The sequence below is a fragment of the Lampetra planeri genome, chromosome 1 (assembly GCF_965212315.1).
Source record: "Lampetra planeri chromosome 1, kcLamPlan1.2.h2, whole genome shotgun sequence".
NCBI lineage: Eukaryota > Metazoa > Chordata > Hyperoartia > Petromyzontiformes > Petromyzontidae > Lampetra > Lampetra planeri.
Window position 1 is genome coordinate 39,028,403 of NC_136107.1, and position 19,017 is coordinate 39,047,419.

General features: G+C 43.7%; 1 protein-coding gene across 6 annotated transcripts in view; it reads right to left on the bottom strand.

Annotated features, from left to right (window-relative positions):
• The window catches only part of USP7 (ubiquitin specific peptidase 7), an 86,327-nt gene that overhangs the window by 58,399 nt on the left and 8,911 nt on the right, over positions 1-19,017 (bottom strand). For all 6 annotated transcript variants that reach the window (XM_078600610.1, XM_078600600.1, XM_078600591.1 and 3 more), the window contains exons 2-6: positions 18,008-18,109; positions 13,749-13,947; positions 12,098-12,236; positions 5,859-5,947; positions 2,542-2,650 (exon numbers count right to left, since the gene is read on the bottom strand). In XM_078600610.1, coding sequence (XP_078456736.1) covers positions 2,542-2,650; positions 5,859-5,947; positions 12,098-12,236; positions 13,749-13,947; positions 18,008-18,109 — 638 coding nt within the window. The remainder of the gene's footprint in view (positions 1-2,541; positions 2,651-5,858; positions 5,948-12,097; positions 12,237-13,748; positions 13,948-18,007; positions 18,110-19,017) is intronic.

The following is a 19,017-nucleotide window of genomic DNA, read 5'->3' on the forward strand; positions in this document are numbered from 1 at the left end:
TATATAATCACTCTCTTGTATTAACTTTCATGTTTCTGTCAAACACACCAGGTTTTCATTATAATCGCAATTTAATAACCAAAATGTCCATACATTTATCCACAAACGTTGAGTAATTGATTTTCAAAAAACACATTTTCTTAACAGCTCACTTTGGTAGTCACTATGACTTATGAACGGGCTTCAGAGTACGTCCCTGAATATGACCGTCATAATTGGGCAGAATTAAATAATTGTTTCTTCTCAAAACTCTTTCACCATGTTCTTTAATGCATGCATTAGAAAGGAATGTCATTGTATCCTCTGAAACAAGTGTATTTTTGCAAGAACCTTTTATGCAGCTAATTGATTATCCATTCAACTTTTAATTAAAGCAATTACACTGAATCTAACAAGCAGTCAATGTCCGTGTCTGTCAATGCCTCACCATGTCTGCATATCGGTCTCTTCAACTAGCTTCATCTGGCTGTCGCCTGATGAAGCTGGTTGCAATTACTGGCAAAACGTCGTACTCGGATTGTAAATGTTGTGGCTTTGCTCTCCAACACACCGGTGTGCTGTACTAGTAATGAATTGGCATGTTCGGTTTACGTAACAAACCTTACTAATTGGCTGTCGGGTGGTGGAGGGTTTAACGACATATATTTACGCGATCTCGCCCAAAAAAACCTGTATTATGGATATTGGTCACAAAAGCCTACGTGTTGAACATACCCATATCGCTTTGCCTGCGTCTCTTATGTTAGTTCCACGTCCCCAAGGCCACAGGTCTGTCTCTGCCAGTGTCACCCACAGTTACCCGACTTCAGGGCTGTGTCCATGTCTTATTCACCATGTTTGTTTATCTCAGTCTCATGGTATTTGCATACACAGTCTATTCTCCTATAACGCGTGTTTTTAAAACGCAAACTGGATATAACGCGATGAATGTATTAGGGCACACATTTTTTATAACGTGGATGTGAATTGGATACAATGCGATGTCACGCGAGACGCAATAAGTGTTTGTATGGCTGCCTCGGCAGAGCATACGCAAGCCAGGATGCAGCTGGATTATTTTACATGCTACCCACGCGCCTCGATCTTTGTTCAGCCTGCATAGGCTGCATAGGCATGTCACATGTTATCGTGGACTGTGCATTACCCTATATTATAACGTCATTATCCAATATCCATAATACAGGTTTTTTTGGGCGAGATCGCGTAAATATATGTCGTTAAACCCTCCACCACCCGACACAGCCAATTAGTAAGGTTTGTTACGTAAACCGAACATGCCAATTCATTAGTAGTACAGCACACCGGTGTGTTGGAGAGCAAAGCCACAACATTTTTACATAACGCAGTGTTCTTCAGGAACGCAACTACCGCGTTATAGGAAAACATCCTATACATATACATCTCCCAGTGTCTCTGAATCTCAAATTTGAAAAGTCCTCACTGCACGTATCTCTCAATCTCCTCCCGCATCTACCTTTCCGCATTGCTCCAACTAAATACAAACTTCGCATCTCATTACAAGAGGCTCTCGATCCCCCAATGCAGCCCTCTTGACACCCCCCATAACATTTTAACTGACAATTGTTATAAAGTCTAGATGTGCACGTATCTAAAACTGTGCATTTACTACTGGTGTTAAAAATCCACCTGAATTGAAGCACCACAGTTCCTGTCATGGAATTAATTTATAGGGCAAAATATAGTATGCAAAAACTGTTTTGTCATTACAAAAATAACGCATCACTCAGTTAAAGCTATCCCCACAGGCAGTCAATGTTTCTAGTCTTAGGTGGTTTTTGCTGACATTCAATTTCAGATAGGGTCACGTCTGACGTTAATCAGACATCAGTTTTGCTCCAAAGTGAAATCTGCTCCAGATTTTAACGCGAGACCACCATTGGCATGTGCTGCCCATTTTGGCACTGAGCAAAACAATTCAACCGTGGACAGCTGAGCCATAGATCATAAGATTTGGTTACATTAGATTGTCAGTATTAAGTTAACCACGGTGTGTGCATGCAGATGATTATTTTTGCAAGTGGCTCCATCACTTAAATTAGCTTTAACATTTGAATCTATATTGGTCTATACCCACTCACGGGCTATCCCAGTTTTGGAGCCAAAAATCCCACGCAGTTTTCACGACATATTCACATGTTCCAACCTCACCATCTTTTCAATCATGCCGGTATTAATTGAGCACTTATAATTAAGAATGAAGCATTGGAGTGAATTACACATGCAAATTTCAGCTCCTTCAAAAGAGACTCAATGAAAGTCTGAACAAAGCATCAATTGTGACATTCACACTTGCGGACTCAATAAAAAAAATTCAGCTTCTAGAACTAATGTACAACAAAAAAACACATTTATAGGTAAATCCCCATTTCTGACACAAACTTGACAGAGTTTTTTTTTTTAAATAACCAGTGTATTTCCGAGTGCTTTGCAGATCGCTTTAGTTACTGCAGTGCATCGAACAGCCACTGCATACGCATCACTTCGCAGGCAAAACAACGCGCGTGTTTGTGGCTACAGTACCTTGCGCAGCTGGTTTGTGAAGTAAAGAGTTTGTAACAGGCTGTTCATATAACACGTAGCGCCTTGGTTCTTCAGCCCAACGTAGCCAGTGTACTTCTTGGAGTCCCACCTGCAAACGCAACACGAGGCAATTTACCCAGCTGTCAAGAAGGATGGCGTCTGTGCCCCGCGGCACTGAGTCAGATGGGTCATGCTGCTACTCTGTACGCTCGCAACCGCAGGTGGCAAATGACGCAAATCGAATGGTACCAATACCACGAGCAGGTTATAATCAATCGGTCCATAGCTACAACTGGATGCTGTCCAAACCGTGCTGTGCCCAAGCTCCGCTAGGTCATCAGAAACTGCGTCGTCTCGTCCCCCTCTCTCGTTCAGCGTCTCTGCACTTTGCATTGCACATATCCGTACACTCCCTGTCCACACGTCCTCCCCCCCCCCCCCTGCATGGTTTGTGATAGCTGCACGGTTGCCACAGCTGTAGCTCGATTCGTCTTATGGCTAATTATAATGTCCATTACAGGCCCCGTCATTCTTTCCATCTGCAGAACAAGTGTTATGGCAAACATGGTACGGTCATTTTATTGACTCCCTTGACCTCTTTGCCCGTGTCAGTTCCCCTTGAACTACCATGCATGTGGAGTTAATCCAATAACCAAAGTGTGCAAAGAGTTTGTTTTAACTGCCACCTCCAAAACTGGAGTAATTATTAACTCCTGTTTGGGGAGTGACTTTTACCAAAACTATTGTTTATTTTACCAGGTAAGGCCCACTGAGCTATAGAAAGCTCTTTTTTCAGAAGCGACCTGGCCACAAATGATAGCTCAATGAAGTGGCTTATTACGTGGAAACTTCATAGCAGTCCAAATACTCTAAACGCCCGTTCATTCTAAAAGTAGAGGGAAGAACCAAATCATCAGGAGAAAAATCCATGTGACCACGGACAGAACATGTAAACTCCAAATATACAGGCTTCAGGGTCGGGATTGAACCCACGACCTCTTGTATACCAGGCGATGTAGTTAACATCTCGCCAATGTGGCACCCTCTCGCCAGGACTGCCTTGTGTTCCTAGACTAATGCGGACATCTGCCTTCAACACAACTGTCCAAACAAGTTCCAACATTAAGGTTCCCATAGTTATTTTAGCACAGGAGATGTCAGGAAACCCTAAAATCACTGTACTGCTATCTGCCTGTCTGACTGAATAAAGGATCTTTCCCATTGGTATTAAAGTTTTTTTGTGGCCAAAAGTAAAGTGTTTTAAAATTGCATTAGTTACCATTGCCTGAAAATTAACACTAAAATGTCACCTCCTATAAAACACATGTGAAGGCACTGTTGAGTCCTCATGGCAACCAGCACAATTCAATGACTCTGGCTATTTTCCACTGACAACTGAAATAAGGGAGTTATTATGGATGAAAAAGACAATATTACTAATAAAATAAACTACATCGTTCTGCTAAAATAATACATTTTATGCAAGTGTCAATCCACACAAGTGTAAATAATTCCAAATATGTTTCCACGTAGCATCTAAAGAAAGTGCATCTTTCATCGGTGAGGTCATGATACTTAAGTCGCTGGGTCAAGTGCCATGGTGATTCTGCCTTCCTGAATCTTGTTCTGATGTGGCTTAATTAAAAAAAATGTCAAATTGAATTGTTAAATTTAGTGAACATTGCTCTTCAATTAAGCAGTGAGTTGGAACAATATTCATTTGCACAGCAAATTATATTATTATTGTGCACGTGTAAAGTTGCTTTGCTGTGCCGGGTGGAAATTCTTAACGACAGATTTGTTCAGATTATTCCTATATGGCCGAATCAAAAAATCTATTATGAATCATATTGGCTGTAAAAACCGCCTTGTGAAGTTAAGTGCAAATGGCAACACAAGGTCATGGGTGCAATTCTAAACACCGAGCCAAATTGGGAGTTATAATCACATGTTAACTGCCTTTTCATACGGAGCCACACAGAGTGGCCAGATTGGTAGAGTGATAATGACCATTAAATGGTTGTTAAATTTTTTCATGCACATCTCTGTTCAATTGTATATTTTGTACCTATAAGTACATGCATGCCTGAGACAAAATAAACACGTGATTTTTCCTTTGCTGAACACAGCGAAGCTTTAAAAATATTAATATGTACGAGTGCCGCTTTCAAATCGAACGCAGGAATAACAACGGCATCCGAAGACGCACGTTGGCTGGTGACGAAAACAATGGAACACAATGAACCATATACACGTGTAGCTGTGGGGGGAGGGGGGAGCACCGGGACGACACCCCGACGTCTGTACACACACAAAGCTCCGTTTACAGCACAGCGAAGTACGCCGCAGCAAGGTGCTAAATTTAACTATTTTTATTTTACCAGGTAAGGTTCACCGAGTTATATAGCTCTTTTTCATTAGTGACCTGGCTACAAATGATAACCCAATGAAGTGGGCTTATCGTGTGGAAATGTATAGCAGGCAAATACTCGAAACGCACATTGATTCTAAATGTGGAGGGGAAAACTGGAGGACCGCGGAGCAGAGGTCGCAATCGGGTACCCGACACCTGTACCCTACCCCCCGATACCCGGCTACCCGTACCCAGCCGGGTACGGGTACCCGATACCTGGCTACCCGTACCCAGACGGGTACGGGTACCCGATACCTGGCTACCCGTACCCAGACGGGTACGGGTACCCGATACCTGGCTACCCGTACCCAGACGGGTACGGGTACCCGATACCTGGCTACCCGTACCCAGCCGGGTACGGGTACCCGTTTGCGACCCTGGTGCGGCCGGGTACAGGTAGGCCGTGAGTCACTGGTGAGTCACCGTTTGTCACTCATTTCCCAACGTCCTGTCTCTTGTCACAATTCAAGTTCCTAGAATCAACCCACCTGCGCCTGCAACGTGGCTTCATCCCAGAGGTCGCAATCGGGTACCCGTACCCATACTCTACCCGATACCCGGCCGGGTAGCCGGGTATTGCGACCCTGGTGCGGCCGGGTACGGGTAAGGAATCAAAACCCGTTTGCGACCTCTGACACGGAGACACACACGCAAACACGAAATATACAGGCGTCAGGGTCGGGATCGAAACCCACAACCTTCTGTATACGAGGCAAGGAATTTAACATCTCGCCACCATGGCGCCCCAGCAAGTCCTGCAGCAGCAAGTCCCGCTGCTGCTGCAGGACTTGCGGTTTGGTCGGGTCAAAGTCAACGGCACCGCCACTTGGCACCCAGCAGCGACCTCCTCCCTGCTGAACAAGCAAAGACAGCTTCGCTCCTCAATCAAAACTCCATTACTTACGCCACTCCGTGGGGGGCGTCCGCTTGAACAGCTACCTCGAAGGTGACTTTGTCGTCTTCGATAAATCCCTTTTCTGGATCTACAATATCCTTTCAACATAAACAAACAAAAAAAACATGTAAATACATTTAAACGGCGAGGCTGAACGGTGCCACCACAAGTGCGTGGATATTCTCGACAAGCAAAAATGAGAACAGTTGTCGGGAAACATTTTTTTTAATGACATTGCGCACACACCCCTTAAGAGTACCTACAATAAATCGCACACACTCATGAGTTGCTATATTAATACTAAAACCAATATTTATCTAGTTTTAAAGCATTATGTATGAACTAAATGTCGTTGTCATCGCAAAAATTTTTTATACAGCACAAAACACTTGGCTGCCATAAAACCAGCAAGTATCATGTCAAGCACCACATTTACCCGGGTAGAGTAAGTGTAAATCATGGTAAAATTTGCCGTCAAACAACTGACAATACAATCCGATGCTGTGCCTTAGCGAAAAGCCCCGAGAATCAGTGAGACTTAGCCGAACAGGAAGAGGACATTCTAAAGGCGTCTCTCCCTAAACGAGCGTACTTTCTTCGAGAATTCGCTATCACGAGCAACTTGAATTTATACCGATTTTATTTGCAAAAAGAGCAAATGCGGGAGATCGATCTAAACATATGCATCCCGTGGCGGCAGGGGGGAGTGGCCCGTAGCTGTTTGTTTATCAGCTTTCCTGTGCTGTGCCCGCATGTCACAGCTTATCTCCACCCTTTCAAGCTTAATATAAATGACACTTTAATGTGTGTTTGCTTATTGTGTCCTGCTAAGCACTGCCGGTACACTCCCTGCACACATAGGTGCGTGCTACATTCCAGAAAGTTTTGCATTTGAGTGATTTATGATAGAATTTTGACACTGAATGTATTTTCAGGGAGTAAAATGGAACATTACCTTGAAGAGTAATTTCAAGTGTACTATCTTCAATGCCAACCTTTGTAGTATGCTTGAACTACAATGAGACTTGAATTATTGGACAAAAACTTGAGTCTACAAAACATAATTTATTGCTATACATTTTATTTAAGAGGCCTTAATCTTTTCCAAAAACGTTTTTACTTATCACACAAACGAACCTACATCATGTAGTTCCGTGGTACACAACACCAACCAAATGCCCTCCCATGGCCTTGAGAATCACGTGATCATGCCACGCATGCATGATATTTTTTTGTCATGCCAACTCAAGCAAAGACCATGCCCTCTTATTGCAGTGGCTATGCATGCCTGTCATCCAGCACTGTGGAGGTAAGGGTTGGCAGGTCACAAAAATATTGCCAAACTCCTCTCCAATGGCTGTTAAGCTGCTATACTCGGCTTTGTCAGGACAATATAGTACAGCGAAAAGGTGGACTCCACCTGTTCCTTCTGTTTGGCAAAGAGTGTTTCCCCCTTGCACATGTGTTTTTTATCCGTGCGCTCCAGCTTGCTCCCAAATGGAAACACTTCTCAATTGGTTAACACCTTAACAAATAGAGGACGACAGAGCTTGGCCAATTTTTTTGTGCCAGTTCACAGCCTTCCCGCTGTCCGTGGTTCCTCGTGCCTCCACGTTGTTCTCTATCGCTAAGAGCGAGTGAATACTGTGCGTCTTACAATTTGAAATTATGTTGAGACATAGCTGGGGTAGAGCTAATCCACATTGAGAAATGGGGTGAAAGAACTCCCGAGTGGGTGCAGACGAGAGTTGAGTCTGCACAGATTCCTCAATTCCGGCGTAAAAGTCTGGGGAAGCATGATGTCTGCAAAATCCATGGAGATGCAACTTCATCGATACGAATAGTGAATTTTCGGATCTGTCCTTGAGGCTCACGGCTCGAAAAGGTATCCTTGAGTTGCCCTGGATGAGAAAAGCTTCCAAGTCTTACTTAATTATTGTATGAAATAGGCAAGCCTCTTCCATTATCGCTATCTACCTGACCAGCATGGACATGTGATGTAGGAGTGGTTGACCAAGCGCCATTTGATCTTATCGAGTAAGACAATACCATCCTTGGACAATTTCTTCTTGCAGATGGTACCCCAGGACAATATGCTGGTATTTTAGCCAGTAATAGTTTAAACGTTATAGCTCTCACCACAAGGTCTTCTTTGTTCAGCCACCAAAGAAAATGTTGTAGGCCTGAGCCAAGTAACACTTGGAACACATTATTTGATGTTCAACATTATTGGGTTCAGGAGATTTTTTTTTTAGATTGCTCTTGTGCAGTCATTTTGGATATTGATGCCAGCGGTCACAGCAAGGGGGGGGGGGCATGTTTTTGGCTGGTATTGTTGCTTTTCATTTTAGGTCTGGAGTGCCCTTCAGAACATGCACTGCCAGTTGATTGTCTCAAGATGCAGCACTACTGCTGAATACTGCACTTGGGCATGTTGAGAACGCAGCCATGGTTGTATAAATATCAGAGCAACAGATCTGAATGAAGAGATCGCTACCAGCGGATATGGTTGCTCGAATAAAGGCAACATGCCTTTATCGAAGGGCTTCAAAACAGGCTGACCAACACTTCTAAGAATACTTTTTGTCAACTGCCTATCAACAGGTAAGACTTTAAAACTGGTTGTTGTTTTGGGTGTTGAGCCACAGACTCAACTTGAGGCGTACTTCCGTAGGGATATGCAGATATGTGGTAGGTGGTTAAATCGGGTTTGTTTTGATCTAGCAGCCTCGGCGTCCTTCCCACCCTCAAAATAGATGTTTTTTTTAAACTGTCTCCTGAGCTGATTGAACCGTGTATAGTACTAGAGAATGGAAAGCCCAGTTTAAATTGAAATACATTTTCGTTACTTTATTTTAATAGTATATTAGGGTGTACCACCTTCTTTCGTGTCTCAGACAAGACAGGCTTGTTCGAGATGTTCTATGACATTGATGACACCTTGAAAAAAAATTCCCCCCAATTTTCTGTGACTCAAGAAACTGCAGCCCTCTGTTAAAAGCTTCCATTAGGACCCTGGCCACCTGAGCCACTACCCATGACACCGGGTCCAGCCTCCCAATTTTCCTTTAAGAGCCCCTGCTCTGACAATACACCAGACAAAAAGGCTTGCATTTATACTCCAAACTTATTACCTCATTGAAAAAACTCCAATGGGGATTCCTGCCAGCAGACACGGGAAGCTTAGCCACCAAGGCAGGTTCCACACATTACTGCAGGACACGCATGTAAGAGTTTGGCCCATGAGACCATGTCCTCTGTAGGCACCACGTGGCCTAGGACAATCACGAATCTTCTTGCACTTCCTCCTTCGCCCTTCAGCAATGTGTCCCGCCTTCATCAAGGTCCCCAACTACTTCCTCAATCGGGAAAACCTGACCTGAGTGTCTATGTTTGCCGGAGACTGCATTTGGGTCCATTTAAAACGAACCAGTGGTTTTGTAATGACCAGACCACCTCAGGTGGTCTGGACCACCTCAGGTGGTCTGGTCATTTGCGAAGGCTGCCCTTATCAACAAGTTATACAGATGAGGGTAAACGTGATTTCTGCTCTTGGTGATCGACGCCAGAGATTCCATCTTAAATCGATGGTTTTGGGTATGTCTGTTCAGCCTAGTGAGATGCAGGATGGCTCTAAGCCCTCGATGCTTTGGGTACAATAAAGTATAACATGGGTAAATGCAAGAACGCCACTGATCCCTTCGGATCTCCTTTATCGCCCCTATTTCGAGAGACACTCAACCTGGCCGAATCTTTGCAAGGTCACCGCCTAGCCTCTCCTTCTGCTCTCTGATAGGGTCTCAACTGGCCTCGGCGCAGCCCCCCCCGAGTGCACGATTGTGCATCACCTCTTGGGGGCTGGCGCTGATCAAGACCTGACTTGCCCTCGCCGTCCTGCCACGTGTGGGAACAAGATTCCCGCCGATGCCACCGCCTGACAAGCCACACGGCCCCAGTTGTTGCACCGCAGGGCTGCTCCCCATGCAGGAGCGGTCGGGTTTTCTGACCTGCTGGCCATGATGGTGGGCCTCCAGCTGAGGCTTGATCAAGTCAGAGAGAGGGGAGTGCCATGCCAGGGCCTACATGCACTTCATTTGAAGGACTTGACATTGACAGCGTCAGGTTTGAAAAGTCAAGCATTAGTGCAGGACTTCATGATAAAACATATTTAGGAGACAGTCCACGTTGTGGCTATGCAGCTCAAATTGGAGTAATTTCCACCCTTGGTGAGGTACGGCTTGGACCTGGTATCGCGTGGGTCATCGCACGTAGTCAGGTTCTTGGAGGCGGCATTTAATAAGTAGCTGTCCCCTTAGTAGACCCTGAGGGTCAGGGCATCGGCAATCTTGTCCTTCCATGATGAATTCAAGGAGTTGCCATTGCGTTCAGATAATATGCTCTTGATACTGTTTAGAGGGACGAAAGAAGAGAGGCCCTTGGTGCAGATGGGTATAGCCCCCCTGAATATTGCACCTGCCTCATTGCCCTGTGCAGCCACCACCGTTCCAGCAGTGTGGAGCGCACCACACTTTTTACACGAGACACCATTAGCCAAAATACCTTGGTTTTCCAAGACGGGTTGTGGGGGGGGGTAGATTTGGGAGAGCTGTCCTTTCAGCAGTTGTTCCCCAACAGAGATTCCCCATTGACAGAGGGCTGTCAATGGCCATTGTTCCCGCCTATTACAAGCTCACAACTCGACTGATCCGGAGCGTTTAAGTAGGGTTTTTGGTATACTTAAGTTAAACCCGGTTTTGAATAGATGGTCACGGACACGCTCTGTGTCCCTCAAAAAGGTCTCGCCCATGTACACATAAAAATAAAAAAGAATGTGTTTATTTAGTTAAAATGCACAAATGCGTGTTTGGAGGTTGTTGGTTGTAATGAGTTAAACATGTTGAAACTGGACTACTTATTTCTCGCAGATGTATGCTTTGTGGTGTCGCCCTCCGCTGATTGGCTGGAAGAGTTATGTCACCGAGCTCGGAGGGCCATGTGGTACGAACGGGGGCTTACCCCCTCCCCTCGAGGGGGGATGGGTACAGCCCCTGCATGGCTATTGCATCCAATTAATTATTGATGTGCACCATTTCTAAGTGTCCAGCACAGCACGTAGTTTTTTAAATTGCTCCAAGTTGTAGTGTCAGTGACAACCTATGAAAACCCGGGATAGCGAAAGGACTAAAACTCTGTATTTCTAGGCAATTACTCTAAGTCTCAGACTCTATGTACAGGAAATGTGGAAATGAGCACATTCATCCAATGAGATGTGAAAAAAGAGTCCCCAACATAGCATCAAAACTAACACACACACCCGCTCTCAGCCTTACATGGCTAAACAAAGTTGTCTTTAGATGATATACACATCCAAATCATGGTGCATCTTATATATAAAGGACATTATCATTATTATTGCAGACATTAATAAAGACAATTTCACAAATAAACAGAAAAATCACAGGTCGACATTTGAAAAGAATAAAGCTTACAAGATAAAATAGAAAACCAATTTGACCTAAATCCCAATACTAAATTAAATATAGGCTAAGCCAATGTGGAATAGTGTGCCTCTTGAAAATAAGTGAAATGGAGTTGTGCGATATTGTTTGCAACGTGGGTTTCATAACTACTTCCACCGCAGCTTTTGCCATAGAAGCAGTTGCTCGTTTTATTGCACTTACAATCAATGGGCACGCACACTCAATTACTGGTGATTAAGTGTCTCGGGTAACTTTGCAGTTAGAGCAAAACAGTACGAGTCATCTAATTCCAATGGATTCCAGTCAGATGTGGTGCACGTTCACTGCTGAATACAGGCCGAGAAGTTTAGTGATTTACAGCTGTACTTTCCATTTCTAAAGTGGGAATTTGCATTAAAAACCACGAGCTTATAATAAGAAAAAAAATTCACACATGACCAAAGAAGAATACAAAATATACATGTCCATCAGCAATAATGAGAAGGGTTTGGAATTGTTAAACATGGCTTCACGTAAAGTTAATATCAATTTGGACTCAAAATTCAACTTCTCTGGGTTTTTCAGACACGCAATTTGGTTCGACACTAATGGTTTCAGCTGGTGCAGATTAAATAACTGTTGTACAATTCGCAAGGTTTGGAATTTTCCATTAAGAATATGAACGTTACATTACAATGAGTGAGTGTGTGTATGAGATTGGCTTAAAAGTGAACTGTGAGGCTATGGGTGGTGTGGTGCAGGGGTTGACCAGGTGTGGCGAGTACTCACATTAAAAGGGATAAAGCTCGAATAACCCCAGTCATTCTCTTTGTGGAAAAAGAGGTGGCTGATTTTACGGGTAAAAGACTTCTCTTCATCTTTCACGTTGATCACCTTCAACACTGCTTGGGCATTACAAGACCATGACCTAAACAAAAACCAAAACAGTCATGTCATCATTGGCAGAAACAAAACAGGAAATATGTAAACTTTGAATCACGTACCGTACAGTATGCACACTCTTGTTTTGATGTGTCGTGTCATGTATGATCAACTTATTTCGCACCGTACGTAGCCAATCATGCTAATTGGAGTTGCAGAGGAAGGACAATAAGCTAAACACAAAAAGCAGTTTTAAAGGAATGAGTTTTCAATCAAGATTTAAAAGTGCACAGCTCCGGTGGCATCCTAATATCGGAAGGAAGAGCGCGTTCCAGACGGCCGCAAAAGCACATCCGAAAATGTGTGATGCGGAAATATCTTATGGTTATAACCAATGAACAAAAGCGCACACGGGATTTAACACGTGACAATAAAATAGCGACAGTACCAATAAACCGTGGCGTGCGTCCCCCAATTGGCTGCATATGAAGTTCCTGGCAAATCCTGGACCCACTGGAGGTGTGGTCAAATTAAGGTGTTCAGAGCAGGCGAAAGAAAGGACACTTGCTTTAGTAAAGTAATAAATGCAATGTTTCTGATTGGGGAGCTGCTTGCGAGATCTTATCTGCCTCGCCTGGTATACGGGAGATCGTGGGTTCAATCCCGACCCTGACCCTTGTATATTTGGAGTTTGTGTCTCGCTCCCTGTGGTCCTGTAGATTTTTTCTGAGTCCTCCAGTTTTACGCTCCACATTTAGAAACTTGCGTTTAGGTTATTTGGCTGCGATACATTTCCATGTGATAAGCCACTTCTCATTGAGCTACCATTTGTGGCCAGGTCGCCTCTGAATAAAAATAGTTTAGCTTCAGTAAAGAGTTGACTTGATGCTCCCAGTTTGTCATTTGCCGAGTGTGGTGGCTGGCGAGTGGTGTCTGATGAACATGTCCGATTAACGTGTCTGGTGAATGCTCAGTCGTCAATGTCGAGTGGTTAAAGTGGTGAGAGGGTTAGGCGAGAAGTGAAAGTCTATTCACCGTTAGGCGAGTGCCGAGTGTGAGGATTAGGTGAGTTGGTGAGTGTCTGGTTAGCGGTGTGGAGAGTAGTGAATACTATCAGATGACAAGTACCAGGCGAGTTTAAGGTGAGGATCAGGCGAGTGTCACATCACCCGGTCAGCCGTAATACAAGAGACCGAGGCATGTAGTGACATGAGCAAAGCTCGCATTACGTTGGATATTACTAAGTGATGTCCAAAAATCATTCGCACATATAACTTGCGCCAAAAATATCATGAAGGTGTACACTAGGCTAAGTAATGTGATTCAGGAAGTTTAAAATAATGTCTTATTCATATTTTATTATCGTTACAATTATGAACTTTTCCTCAATTGACCGCTTCTATTATTCAAGTTTTCTTACGACACCTTTCCTTACATCTTTACCAAAATACAAACATGTTGCCGGAAACGCCAATAAACGTTACCCCAGTTTCACAAGAGGAGCATGAAAACATTTACAAACACTGTCTTATTTTAAAACCAAAAAAATTCTGCTTACGTGGACTCAGATTCTGCATTGCACTGCAGGAAAAAGCCCAAAGTCTTCTGGTTAGGCCTCTCCTGGTGGGTACGTGGCATCACCATGATCTTCCACGGCAGGTTGCGCACATAATAAGCCGAGCTCAGCACCGTGTCTGATAACGTGCCGAACTGCTCCACGGTAAACCGGAACGTGGCCTCGGATCTCCAGCTTGTATCTGCAAAGGAAACATTTTTTGTCAGCCGCAGCCAATGACCATTTTAAGGCGGCGCATTAAAACTTTTAGCATCATCTGTAAAACATGTAGGTGGAAAAAATAAAATAAACATTTAAATAAAATAAACCTTTAAAAGCAGGGCTGCCCAAACTTCCTGCCAAGTGCCAAATTGACTAACGTACCAAGAGTCGTGTATCAGACATTTCATTTTTATTACATTATGTTGTAAGTTAAAGGAAACAAATGCATGCACATTTGAGATATGTCACAAGAGCTATACAGGTTAGAGATAATTCAGAAGAAAGAGACAGGGGAGAGACAGGAGATCGATGCATTTATGAGAGATAAAATAGGTATATTCAGAAGGCATAAGAGGTAGGAGAAATATTTAAGAGATGCATTCAGAAAAAACAAAAGAGAGAGGAGTGCGATGTATTCAGAAGAGATGAGAGAGAGGACAGATTAACACTGGCCATTTGAAGCCATGGGACAGATTAAATTAACTTGGCAGCACAAATGAATAGCCCTGCTTTAGAGTTTTGGATGGGAATAAGGAGTTTCTGACGGGAATTATGTACTCTGAAAGAAACGGAAATCTCAATAATATTACGTGCCTAATGTAGACCTCGTCATTGTAAGCTTAAACAATCACGAGAGAAATATTTCTGGAATGATCTGCTCAGCACGAAACCAAATACTGCTCATAATGTATTTTATACCAGTGCCTTTAAGGCTCAAACAATAATAATGAATCTAAAACAACGTAAGCGCCCTTGAGTATGCGTCTCGGGAGAGCCATGCGCCGCATGCGAGACCAACGCAGAGTGGACCAGACAGGTGACGTGCCTGGGCTGGGCTGCAACCAGGCCACACATCGCAGACATTTCTGAGGCGGATCCATGGATTCAAAAGCAGGCTTGTGCACAAACTGTATTGTATTACGCCTAGTGGGCTAAAAAATAATAAACAAAACTACTATAAAAATCTAAAATAACATTTAGATGTGCCAGAATATAAGCCTTCATGACAGCATCTCGATAAAACTAGTTATAGGGTTTGCTCACTTGAACAAAGCCGCTTGAAATCACTGATCCAGAGGTCCTATGGGTTGGCAGACTTAAACGTTACTTTATTTAATCTTTTGGTGGTGGAGCAAACCATTGTCTATTATTTATAGCATCAAAAGCTATCTATGCCAGGACAGTATTGGCCTTCTCAGCCACGAGACAGCCCCATTTATGAGCGTGCCTGCAGGGACAGCCCTGAAGGTAGTGGGGGACATGACATCACCTGCTTCACTAAACAACTCAACACAACCCCAAATGAGATTAAAGCACACAATTAACCCAAGTACCCTTAAAAGTGACAGCTTTTTGGTTATCACAAGAAAAACATCACTATTGTTTCAGCAAAACAAACCTCTTCCCCTATAGCGTGGTTGTTTCTTTAACCACGCATTAAATCAGATTGCAAGATTTATGCATGCTTAACACATCTGAAATTGCTCTAACAACTATTTTAGAGGCGTTATTGTGCCACTCACGAATTGGCTTCGTGCCTTGAGTTAGAAACTTGAGAATACATAAACCCACTGTCTGGAACACACACTGGGGTTGTGGCTTATACTCTGCTTTATCACCAATTGGTTGTAAAGATTTTAAGACCAGAAGCACGGGAGTCCAGGAGTAAGACGACGAACCTGTCTTGATAACTGGCAACACAGCAGCATTTGTTCAATCAGGGCTTTTGTTGGCTCTGCTGACGAGACTCAAAGTTGTAACTGGCCCAATTTCATAAAGTAGCTTTTACTGTGACAAACAAGCAGACTGATTTTTTAATGTATGCTAGGATGGTGATTGTTCATGCAGTTCGTGTATTTCAAACAACTGACTTATTTCACAAGCTCCATTAAATTTGCATGATGAACTTCTTTCGCACTGTACGTAGCCAACCGTGCTAATCGGAGGTGCGGTCGGAGGTGCGGGGGAAGGACAACAAACTAAGCACAAAAAGCAGTTCTGAAGAAAAGAGTTTTCAATCAAGATGATTTAAAAGTGCATAGCCTCAATGGCTTCCTAATATCGGAAGAGCGTTCCAGATGGCCTCAGGAACGCATCTGAAAGCATGCGATGCAGTGACCATCTTTGTTCGATGGCGAGCCAAAAGCCGCTGCGAGGATGAACGGAATTTCGCGTCATGGTTTATATGCTCCTTGATGAGATCAGATAAAAACTGGCGGTGCTAGTCTCTGTTGGGACATCCCAGCCAAAAAAGCGATGTTCTGGCCACGTCTATCAGATGCTGGTAAAGTGGACCATTCTACACATTTACCAGCAGCCAAACACAGGCTCGATGTAGCAACGTGAGGAAGATAGGATGTCACAGCCAACCCTACGTGAAACTGTCAGCAGCTGCTCAGTCCTGTTTTGCAGATGTACATTGCTTGCGCGTACGTACAAACATTGCTTGCGCGTACATCCAGCATTGCTTTGCTGAGCCGAGCACGTGACACGATTGAATATGCAGCAGGGCCACTACCACCACAGCGAGCGGTGGCAACATCCCACAGCGGGTGGCTGAGGAGTGGGGAAGGCTGCTCGTAGGGTGGCCTGTGGGGCTCACATCTATTCCTATTTTGTATTTTACTGGGTAAGGCCCACTGAGATGCCCCGTGGGAGTAGGTCAGAATGTTACATTGGCTCTCATTGTCTCTTTTCCTAAGTTCTTATAACGTTTCTCAGTTCACAAAATGTATATTGGCTTGAATCCGACAACTTTACTTGATTCCAGTAGTTATTGGCCACTTGGAATGTTGGGTCATTTGGAGCCTGTGCTCAAAAACTGTGATAATAAAAATGTCACGCCATCTCAAAAAACAAAGCTGCCACTTTGGAAAAAATAAATATTTGCTAAGTTTTCTTTTTGTGCTCATTTTTGTACAATTATTTTCTTCAATAACGCGCAGATTTTTGAGAAAACGGACACAAAGAGCCATCCACTTGCCACTAATATCTCGATAATAACATCTGCCAACATTGTGCCACTCTCTAATTTCTAAAAGAGCCAAGAGGAATATTTTTACTGCCCAGGGAATAAACAAAATAACAAAACTTCTCAAATAATTGCTATTAAACTGAAAGTGAAGCTAACCAAAGTCAATTCCCAGCTCCGTTTACTTTTTTGGGCAAAATTGGCAACCAAACACTGCAGATATTTAAAAACATAAACACTTATCAGCAATATTAATGCTAGAGTGCCCCCAATGTGTGTGTGTATATATAGTGTAGCGGTTAGCACGCTGCGCTATGAACCTGGCGAACCGGGTTGGATTCCCGCTCACTGCCAACACCAGTGACGATTATCCGAACCGGCCCTGGGCCTCCCCTAGGTCGACTCAGCCCCAAATGAATACCTGGTGCGGTACGTAAACATCGCCACTGGGGAGACAAAGGCGGTCGGGCGTGGTGCTGGCCACCCACCCCCTCATGTGCCATTCCGGTCTTCATAGGTGCTCGCTAACAGCACTTGCCCCTACAGTTTGTTAAGGCTATACGGGGGATCTTTTTTCAAATGAGTTTACGCATTCCCGTGCATATACTTATTTGCCCAATTGAATCCCATAACACATTCCCCCCGCCCCCTTGAAGAACTGTCTTACCAGCTTGTACTGTTATTAATTTGATAAGTACATTGCTCTGCCTAAGTACGGCTCTAAGTGTTTGAGTGTGACACTAATTTAATAAGCACTACATTCGACGTTGCTCACCTAACATGGTTAAAAAACCAGAGTTCTCTCTTCAACCAGATTCATTGCGTGGAGACTCAGGCTCATTATCCAAATAACATATTTCGAATTTCATGGGTTCCCGTAAAACCCTGCAGCTAAGAGATGCCACATTCACCACTATGGGCAAAGCAGGAAGTTATAGCTTCTGCGGTCAAAGCTCAATGACCCAGAATCGTCACAATCCACTGACGATTCATGATTCGAGGGTGGGGGACAATCGTTGACAGTCTCAAGTGCCGAGAAATGGTGTGGGTTGGCCAGCGCACACTTTACCTTCCTCCATCTCCGCATCCTTGATGCCATTTCCATCTTCCGGAATTACGTTGCCGTTGACGATGGGAGTGGGAGCATCGTGCTGCGCTTCCTCTGCACCTGCTGAATTAAAGGCAACTTGTTACGCACTGAGCACCACAGCGGGGCACGCCACATTTTGTACAATTTTTACTGTGCTAAAACAGCCACCCTCTAAGTCTCTAAAGAAAGCTGTCTCGGGTGTGGACCAATCAACTTCAAGGACAGTGCACATTATCAGAGTTATGTTCTTTTGTTTGTATTTTGACTGCAGGTATTGTGGTCTATGCAAACATGACTCCTTGTAAAAAGGTGTCAGTTTTGTTGCCAGATAGAAGGGTAAAAAAACAATTATCATATTTTTACTGGCAAATGAGGTTCCCATAGAGCCACCCGACAGTTGTTCAGAATGTTTATTTATCCTGCAGAAATCCCATGAGCTCTGAAGCTCTTTCTCACAGATGTTCAGTTGGGGCACAGGGTTATAACAAGTTACAACAAACGAAAGGAGTGCACTGTATAGGAAATGTAAGCAAATCACTAAATGTAAATAAAATAAAGTATACACGTTCAAATTGTATATAATGTCATGCTAGCCCAGCAGCATTTTCTTAACAGGTCACACTGCCGATGAGAATCACAGAACCAAAAACAGTCCAGATGTTTAATTGCTTTTAACAAACCGTTGGAAAACCTTGGTCACCGCAACCTACAGGGGGCTAAAAGGTTATTTTATTGTATCGCTATGTGGTGAAACAGATTATTTATATTATTATCTTTAGAAAAACCTAAATCCACCACAAGAATACATCATACATTTTCAATCAGAAAAGGTAGAAATTAACTACGCAGCGACACCCTTTAACAAGGGTATCCTGTGAACAATTTCCACTGGAAGTATTAAAGGGTTGGAAGGCAACACCGCATGGCCAAACTGTGCAGTGCCAGGGAAACTTGAGAAGAAAACAGCAACATCTACAAACAAAAGCATG